Source organism: Conger conger, chromosome 11 (assembly GCF_963514075.1).
Source record: "Conger conger chromosome 11, fConCon1.1, whole genome shotgun sequence".
NCBI lineage: Eukaryota > Metazoa > Chordata > Actinopteri > Anguilliformes > Congridae > Conger > Conger conger.
The window spans coordinates 33304564-33313601 of NC_083770.1; the positions used below are offsets into that span (position 1 = coordinate 33304564).

At 46.1% G+C, this 9038-nt stretch overlaps 2 protein-coding genes across 3 annotated transcripts; one reads left to right on the plus strand and one right to left on the minus strand.

Annotated features, from left to right (window-relative positions):
• LOC133140886 (tubulin beta chain-like) lies at positions 1-3102 on the plus strand. Its single transcript, XM_061261164.1, has 4 exons — positions 1-156; positions 992-1100; positions 1191-1301; positions 1905-3102. Exons 1-4 carry the CDS (start codon positions 100-102, stop codon positions 2966-2968), a joined length of 1341 nt encoding a protein of 446 aa, XP_061117148.1. The 5' UTR covers positions 1-99; the 3' UTR covers positions 2969-3102.
• Positions 3103-6438: 3336 nt separating this feature from the next.
• bcl2l16 (BCL2 like 16) lies at positions 6439-8568 on the minus strand. 2 transcript variants are annotated; one of them, XM_061261166.1, is made up of 3 exons: positions 8435-8568; positions 7556-8174; positions 6439-7289 (listed from the first exon to the last, which is right to left on the minus strand). In XM_061261166.1, exons 2-3 carry the CDS (start codon positions 8048-8050, stop codon positions 7158-7160), a joined length of 627 nt encoding a protein of 208 aa, XP_061117150.1. In that variant the 5' UTR covers positions 8051-8174; positions 8435-8568; the 3' UTR covers positions 6439-7157. The 2 variants fall into 2 exon arrangements, with proteins under 2 accessions (XP_061117150.1, XP_061117151.1); XM_061261167.1 differs by having other exon boundaries at positions 7556-8548.
• Between the last annotated feature and the right edge of the window lie 470 nt (positions 8569-9038).

Below are 9038 nucleotides of genomic sequence, written 5' to 3' on the forward strand. Positions count from 1 at the left end.
ATATAAATACTGGGAAGTCCCTCCCTGCGAACAGTTGCAGGAAGAGCAGTATTTTGAAAGGTTTCTTATTTGACATCGGTATTTACCATCTAGTTGAAAATGAGGGAAATTGTGCATCTGCAAGCGGGACAATGTGGCAATCAGATTGGAGCAAAGGTTCGTATTTGAATGAATATTTAAAAAATATTCACAGTAGCTGCTTGTTGAGTAGAATGTATCAAATTTGGCGCGAACTCACGCGCTCATTTGTTACATAATTTGAAACATTGTCTAGCCTGCACGTCTACATTTAGACGTATGGCATTTGATTATATCATTTTCCATAGCTCTCAAAAAGATGATTGTCTTTTTTTTTTTTTTTTCGATAATTTGTCTTAATCTTTAATATTAATTCCTATACGAGTACATAGTGTTCTAGTTTCGGAAGGAACGCTGATCTAAATTGAGTATGAAATTGCTTGGAAAGTCTTCGTTTTAATGTTCTATCTGGGTAGGAGTTGCTACTGCATTGCGGGTAAACGCAGTTGGGCGTCTCCATTAAAAGTCCGTCATCTAGCCAACAAACGTGATCTAGATCTTCTAGGATAGGATTCCTAATTAAATTAAACTATCAATCCATATTTGGTTTATTTTCTATGCTGTGTTACAAGTTTAATCCTGTAATACTAGGATAAATGGGCGATGTGGCCTCACAGTGGGCCTATAACACGCAGCCCACTTTATTGTTCGCTGTAAAGGCGGTACTCGCCTTTTTTTCCTCTTAACTATAGCCAAAGGGCGGCCAAAGACCGCGTTGCACGATGACGCAGCGGAATGGATAAACGTGTCTTTCAAATTAGACCGGTGTGCTTGTCTATACATTATGTTCTTAACAACGTGGCAATTTCACTAATGATTATTTGCATTTGGCTTCAAATGAGCCGTAGGATTGCCATAAAAGATAAAATTACAAATTGTGAAATGACAATGATTTTTTTTTTTTCATTTGCAGTTTTGGGAGGTGATTAGTGACGAGCACGGCATCGACGCCACTGGTAGCTATCAAGGTGATAGTGATCTCCAACTAGAGAGGATCAATGTATATTACAATGAAGCATCAGGTAATTTTTATTTTTTATTGTCATGCTTCTCATTTAAAATGTCTCTTTTGTTGAATGCTGTTATGACCCCTACTTTTTAATGTGTTTTAGGTGGCAAATATGTCCCTCGTGCTGTCCTGGTGGACCTTGAGCCTGGAACAATGGACTCTGTCAGGTCTGGTCCTTTTGGGCAGATATTCAGACCAGACAACTTCGTGTTCGGTAAGTGGGAGGCCACCATTTTGGCTGTCGTCTTCTGTTCATTACAGTAGAGCTTTGTGTACTAGGGCGCCCCCTCCTGTCTACAGTTGGGTACTGATGCAGTTACTTCAGTGGTTCCTTAATTTTTTGGTGTTTGTTTCCAATATTGATGTAGGAGGGAGATTGAGTTGACCAGCCACAGGGCTGCTTGTGAACTATTGTATTGAATGTATTCAAAATGTACTTTTGTACACTTTGGTTGTAACTGACATGTATAGGTTTGGTTGATTGAAGTCTTGTAGTCTGAAATTGCCCCTAGCTGTGCATTTGTGCCCTCTAATGGATTGGCAGCCTTTCCAGCCTTTTGCCCAATACAGGCTGGAATAGGCCCCTGCCCATGACCCCCACCACCCCCCTACAACTGACCAAGCATAAATGGGTTGGATAATGGCTTGATGGATAGTTGTACTGAACAGAATATTTTGAGATGCCATATTTTAAGTTCCTTTTGTAATAGTTTTCAATTAAAGTGCAAAGTAATGATTGATTTCACAGGGCCTGCAGCATGTGAACTTGTGTTGTATTGGTTCGTATTTTAAATATTTTTATGTTTCTGTCCTGTAGGCCAGAGTGGTGCTGGGAACAACTGGGCAAAGGGCCATTACACTGAAGGAGCTGAGCTGGTGGACTCAGTCCTGGATGTGGTGAGGAAGGAGGCTGAGAGCTGTGACTGCCTGCAGGGCTTCCAGCTCACCCACTCTCTGGGTGGGGGCACAGGCTCTGGCATGGGCACCCTGCTGATCAGCAAGATCCGGGAAGAGTACCCCGACCGCATCATGAACACGTTCAGCGTGGTGCCCTCCCCAAAAGTCTCGGACACTGTGGTTGAGCCGTACAACGCCACGCTCTCCGTGCACCAGCTGGTGGAGAACACAGACGAGACCTACTGCATCGACAACGAGGCCCTTTACGACATCTGCTTCCGCACTCTGAAGTTGACCACGCCGTCTTACGGTGACCTCAACCACCTGGTCTCCGCCACGATGAGCGGGGTCACCACCTGCCTGCGTTTCCCCGGCCAGCTCAACGCCGACCTGCGCAAACTGGCTGTCAACATGGTCCCCTTCCCCCGCCTGCACTTCTTTATGCCCGGCTTCGCCCCCCTCACCAGCAGGGGCAGCCAGCAGTACCGCGCCCTCACTGTCCCAGAACTCACCCAGCAGATGTTCGACGCCAAGAACATGATGGCCGCCTGCGACCCCCGGCACGGCCGCTACCTCACCGTGGCCGCCATCTTCCGTGGACGGATGTCCATGAAGGAGGTGGACGAGCAGATGCTGAACGTGCAGAACAAGAACAGCAGCTACTTCGTGGAATGGATCCCCAACAACGTCAAGACCGCAGTTTGTGACATTCCACCCCGTGGCCTCAAGATGGCCGCCACCTTCATAGGCAACAGCACAGCCATCCAGGAGCTGTTCAAACGCATCTCCGAGCAGTTCACCGCCATGTTCAGGCGCAAGGCCTTCCTGCACTGGTACACCGGAGAGGGCATGGATGAGATGGAGTTCACAGAGGCCGAGAGCAACATGAACGACCTGGTGTCCGAGTACCAGCAGTACCAGGACGCCACTGCTGAGGAGGAAGGGGAGTTTGAGGATGATGAGGGCGAGGAGGAACAGGCCTAAACTTCTGTGTAATTTCTTCCAGGTTGTAATATTTCACTGTCCCTGCCAAATATTATTTTTGTTGTCCGCTTTTGTCGTCTTCTGTCTGCTCTGATTCTTTTCAAAAACTGACTTAATAAAATAAGTGAATACAACTTGTAATGTTTGACTACCTTCATGCCAATATCCATGATGTGCAAAGAATCAGGCTTGGAATAAGGTCTGTCAAGCAGGGTGGGGCAGTGGGACTGATGGGGTAAAATTAGCAGTTCCTTTTAATGTGAATTAATGCCCTTTATTCCTTTTCGTACATAAAATGTAGCTCAGTGCTTTACATCCAGTCAATTATGCGGGTGCTCAACCCATAGTGGCAGATTTCTTCACTTCTGAAGTAGTAATATCATCTCTCACGTTGCTAGGCCCATAGTGGAATGTCTTTGTGGGGTTTTGAGAAATCCTGGAATTTCATGGTAACCCGACGCATGGTATCTGAGTAAGCTGAATGTAATGAAGAATTCTGCATCTGGATTTCATGAAGTGGAATGTCGGCGCAGGAGTCGGGATTGAACAAATGAGTTTTTGTAAACCGTTTCCATTCCATTTTGGAGGCTTATGACCGCTTGGGGTTATAGCTTTATGGGGGGAAAAAAAGCTGCTGGTGTAGGCTTTTTCAAATTTTAAGTAGAATAATTGCCAAATTAATTGTTCATCTCTTCCCTATGGATTCAGCCTGACAAACTTGATTAGCATGAAATGTGCCAATGTAACTTTCACATGAATGCCAGGAGCCTAGGTTTCCTAGCAGAACATTGCCCAGAGCATCACACTGCCTCTGCTATCTTGCCCTCTTCCCATAGTGCATCCTGGTGCCATCTCTTCCCCAAGGAAATGACGCGCACCACCTTCCATTGCTCCATGGTCCTGTTCTGATGCTCATGTGCCCATTGTTGGCACTTTTGGCCGTGGACCGGGGTCAGCGTGGGCACTCAGACCGGTCTGCGGCTACACAGCAAGCTGCAACACACTGTTCTGACACCTTCCTATCACAGCATTAAGCTTTTCAGCTATTTGTGCTGCAGTAGCTCTTCTGTGGGATCGGACCAGGTGAGCTAGCCTTCTCTCCCCTCTCGCGGTTCTGCCTAAAGCTCGGCTAATGAAGCAAACTTAAAAGCAAAGTAATATCAGGGGACAATGTCTATTATCTGGATGTTTTGCTAGAAAATTGATCCAAAAACTGAAAATAGGGAAATGTGGTTGGTGCAGAGGAATCCACTTCTGCAATATACACAGTATACTTATGCACTTTCTGTGTGTGTTTCAGTTCCCCATGTTTTTTACTATGTTATTTGCACAAACCACTTCCGCAAAAGATTGTATGGTTGCAAAATCTAGACTTGACACGTCTGGCTGTGTCTGAACCTTTGCTTGGCTTTTTACTGCTGCCCCAACAGTCACCTTGAGGTTCGAGCAAGCTTTTACCCTTCATGTTAAATGGTAAATGGTAAATGGTTGGAATTTATATAGCGCCTTTATCCAAAGCGCTGTACAATTGATGCTTCTCATTCACCCATTCATACACACACTCACACATCGATGGCGATTGGCTGCCATGCAAGGCGCCGACCCCCTCATCAGGAGCATTTGGGGGTTAGGTGTCTTGCTCAGGGACACTTTGACACAGCCTGGGCGGGGGATCGAACCTTCTGGGTCACTGCCTCATATTCAGTGCTTGAGACTTTTCTGAACACTTGTGAGCCTCTGTGATCTGAATAGTTTGGCCTATTGCTTGTTCTGTTCCCTGCAGCTGTTTCCGTGGTGATGATAGGAACAGCTGACCAGATCACACCACTTGAACCCAACAGCTGGTTGTGAGCACATGAGCCTTTCCCTATGGCACCAGCAACTACACAAAGTTGATTCTCTCTCTCTCCGTGTGGCATACAAAACCACTTTGAGGGGGGGAGTGGCAGCTATTCCAGGGTTGTGAGAAGCAGTGTTAGGTTTGTATGACCTAGTCTGCTTAGGAGAGGGTTTTTTTTAATTAACATATTTATCAAGGTTAAGTGGCTTAGAATAAGGGCCTCATTCTATTGTACAAAACTGCCCAACTGGCTTCATCCTGCAACCATAGTTTTAATTAGCACTGGTCTACACAAAGGCCATCTAGAGAGGACTAATTTACATCATTTAACAGTTTGCAGGATGTGGGTCTGGATGACCTGCTTGTTTTGACAGTCTCTGCCTTGACAATGCATTCACTGCTTGATGCCCACAAGAGCCGTGCTCTCATTTCCTCTATGTGCCCTCGGCCTTAAGACTTCACTCTCACTCTTGTGAGTGCACTATAAGGGGCACTCACAAGCGAGGGCAGGCATTGAGGCGATAGGCCTAGCTGGCCATAACAGCTGTGTGCTGCACTTTTATCTGCTCTGGACTTTACTAAGACTGAATTACCAGTAATAAACCACCAACATCAAACCATCAGAATATTAGTTAATAGTTGGGGACAGTGCGCTACTTTGAACTGCCACATTTGCATTCCAAATAATTCATTCATTCATTCATTCATTATCCTAACCCGCTTATCCTGAACAGGGTCGCTGGGGGGCTGGAGCCTATCCCAGCATACATTGGGTGAAAGGCAGGAATACACCCACGCAGACATGGGGAGAACATGCAAACTCCACACAGAGTGGCCCCGGCTGACGGGGATTCGAACCCAGGACTTCCTTGCTGTGAGGCGGCTGTGCTACCCACTGCACCATCCGTGCTGCCATTCCAAATAATGATCACCACAATTTTGTTTGGTATTATGAGTACACTGTAATCAACAGAATTTGCAGAATTTGTTTTGCAAACAAGACAATACTGTGAAGACCATGTCTTTTGAAAATGTATGAATTGGCAGCCAACTTATATTTGAAAGTGTCTAGCTCTGCCTTGCTTTAAGGGCTCACATCCTGGAAGAGACGAGGCCAGCGGCGGAAGAAGATGGGGAACCTGAGGTGGGTTCCTCAGGGCGGCCGCTGAGGGGGCCGGGGGAACATCGGTGCCCTGTCCCACCGTCACGTAGTCGATGTAGTCATAGGTCTCCCTCTGCAGGAACGCCTCCCTCTGCAGTCCCTGCATGTCACTGGCCTCCCCTGACTTCCTCACTGACGTTATATTCCTTCACATTAAGCATGAAGCAACGCCATGCCTGCTGGGTCAGCACTGGCTTTTAAGCCAGTACTTTCATTTTCTCATTATTGAGGGAACGTCAGAGGGCCAAACAGCTACTTCCCCTCGTTAAAATCTGCCATACTTCCTGAATTAAAAGTTACAAGTGTATTAATCCTCTGCTTCATAATTAACAATCATAACAGTATTCCTACAGCTGAGCATATTTGATGCTTTCTCATACATTTTGAGGGAATGAAAAAATTGACTTGTGTGGAATTACTGTATTTAAATAGTGGAAGTGAAGTTTAACATTCATGACCAACAACAGAAAAAGTAAAAGATTTTGTTTACTGCTTGATGTCATTTCGGGAACAACATATTGTATATGAGAGCAAATTGAAAATTGTTGACTGCCGATTGTACAACATTTACAGGTTTGAATTCAACATTAGTTGATTGGAAATAATAAAAACATCTCACTTCTGTAACACATCATATAGACTGCCAGTGATACTCAGTCACTGATTTGACTGGCCTTGTTAGAAACGCTCAATGGGGCAGACGGCCGTGTTTTGCTTGATATTACTATCGACGTGAACTCCGTTGTACCTCCTAAATTGGAAGTTGCTCCAATGGACCTATTTCAATTACTATTTTCTATCCCCAAACCCCCTGGACTGAGTTTAAAAATATAAGTTGTTATTGTATATTCTTTTTAATCTGAGCAAAAGAAAGAATAATAAATACTGAGCCTTGTACTCTGGTATGCCTCTCCTGCATGTGAGGTGATCACACTTACCCCCACACCAAATCTGCTGGGAGCCAGAGCTGCCTTTTTAGTATACAAGGCTGCTCTCTTTAAAAAAAAATCCCTGATTGATATACATGCATACATGCAGACACAAGATTACCCCTTTGACATGACCGTCTGCCCCCAGGATTCTGTCGAGGGCAAAAATATAGCTAACCGTTATGAACCAGCTCCAGGGCTGTGATTTCTTGATTAGTCCAAATGTGTCTCATCCTCACCAGCAGGTGGTGCTGTCGCTTATGTTATCCTACGTTTCCACAGGAAGTAGGAAAGGATACCTGTGGCCAATAGCAGCAGAGTCCAGCAGCACACCACTTTTACCTGCCCTTCCAGGTCTTGTTTCTTGCTGAAGCGTGAAATGAAGCCAGACTGACAAGCAAAACAAAAACAAAAAGGTCAAAGGAGACATTGATGGAGGTAACCGTGCAATCTGTGGAAGCAGCTCAAGTTCAAGTCTGAGGTTGAATTCCATTGTAGAACATTGTGTGGTGCTATGTGGGAGGTAGATCAAATCAACTAATTTGCCCTGACAAGGAACTAACTTTGCCTACGGCTCGGCCTCAATCCAAGTCAACCTGAATCATGGAAACCTCATTCGTAAATGATTAGAGCTGGGTAGAGAGGCAGTGACTTACCCATCCACCCTTGTCCCTTAGCTCGGGGCAAATGACCCTCTCCACGTACCCCCCGACACATTCCTTCAGATTCGGCAGGACTCCCAGCATGCCCCTCTCGTGGCAGTGCAGTGCCATTTGGCCGGCCAGCACGTACACGGACAGGACCGCGCTCCAGGCCAGGTCTCGCTGGCGCCCCCTGGAGGCGGTCTGTCCGAAGTGGTCGTCCAGCATGGAGAGCAGCATGGGGCAGGCGGAGCGCTCGGTCACGTCCTGGAAGAGGCGGGGCCAGCGGCGGAAGAAGATGGGGAACCTGAGGAGGAGCTCGTCGCCAGCGTTCCTCAGGGCAGCGGAGGCCGCTGTGGGGGCCGGGGGAACAGCCGCGCCTTGCCCCGCCGTCACGTAGTCGATGTAGTCGTAGGCCATCAGGAACGCCTCCCTCACAAGGGGGTCAGGGCTCTGCAGTCCCTGCAGGTCGCTGGCCTCCTCTGACTTCCTCACTGACATCATGTTCATAACAGCACTTCTCTACAACGTATAGCTGTTTACATTCTCAGTGCTAGCCTCAAATTACGCTGACAAAGTCCCCTTCTACTTCCCCTATAATGTGATGGGGTGTGGAAGTACGTGGAAATTTCACCTGAAACAACAAGAACATTAAAAAATAAAAATTGTGGACGTCGGCGGAAGGCGGATTAAAATTGAACAGTGAGGCTGGACATAACCTGAGTCATCTCAGTGGAGCTGTCCAGATGAATTGTGGCTGGAAGCCCGGGGGAATCGGACTCGGTTACTTGTTTACCTACCCTGTTGAACCGGGAACTGAGACAACTGGCACCACTCATTCAGCAAGCACAAAACATACTGACAAACAGGCACATACATGCTTTAACTACTCACCCTTTCCGGCTGAGATGAGCTGCAGTGTCACGGCACAATCACTGGCAGACGAGAGGGAGGAAGGCAGAACCACCAGTTTTACCAAACAAAATTTGGCCGGTCCTGGAGACCTACTCGATCCAGGCTAATTTTAGCACCTTCAGAGGGAAACTGACACTGAATTCCGTGCCCACACGCATGCACCCCCAGCTCAGCATCACCCAAGCTAAATATAAACCACAGCCAATCAGCCAGGAGAGGTGACACAAGACTTTGTTGTATTCAAAAACAAGAAAGGGTTCTTTTTGCTTTTATATCCACTGGTATAAATAACTGCCGTGACAGTGTGGCATTCCTTTAATAGCTTCCTAAGATTTATAAAAAATCATGTTAAAAATACATTTCTTTTACTTTTATACCCCTGACATTTTCAGATCACATGAAAATGTTTAAAAATAAACTTTCTAATAACTTATACACATATCTTCACAAATGACTGTTACAGTATGAAAATATGTGAAAATATCAGTCACACATTAAGTCTAAATTAATTCATTTTCTATTCATTTTTTATGTTGTCGCTCAGTCTGGGTTACAAGGTTCATTGATGTCTTCCTCCTGCAAT

What these genes read in the sequence shown, in the direction of transcription:
- LOC133140886 (XM_061261164.1), top strand. Translation starts at nt 100, where the DNA reads ATGAGGGAAATTGTGCATCTGCAAGCGGGACAATGTGGCAATCAGATT. An exon ending in ATATTACAATGAAGCATCAG is followed by an intron (nt 1,101 to 1,190) that starts GTAATTTTTATT and finishes AATGTGTTTTAG; the next exon opens with GTGGCAAATATGTCCCTCGT. An exon ending in ACCAGACAACTTCGTGTTCG is followed by an intron (nt 1,302 to 1,904) that starts GTAAGTGGGAGG and finishes TCTGTCCTGTAG; the next exon opens with GCCAGAGTGGTGCTGGGAAC.
- bcl2l16 (XM_061261166.1), bottom strand. Translation starts at nt 8,050, where the DNA reads ATGAACATGATGTCAGTGAGGAAGTCAGAGGAGGCCAGCGACCTGCAG. An exon ending in TAAGGGACAAGGGTGGATGG is followed by an intron (nt 7,290 to 7,555) that starts GTAAGTCACTGC and finishes TTTGCTTGTCAG; the next exon opens with TCTGGCTTCATTTCACGCTT.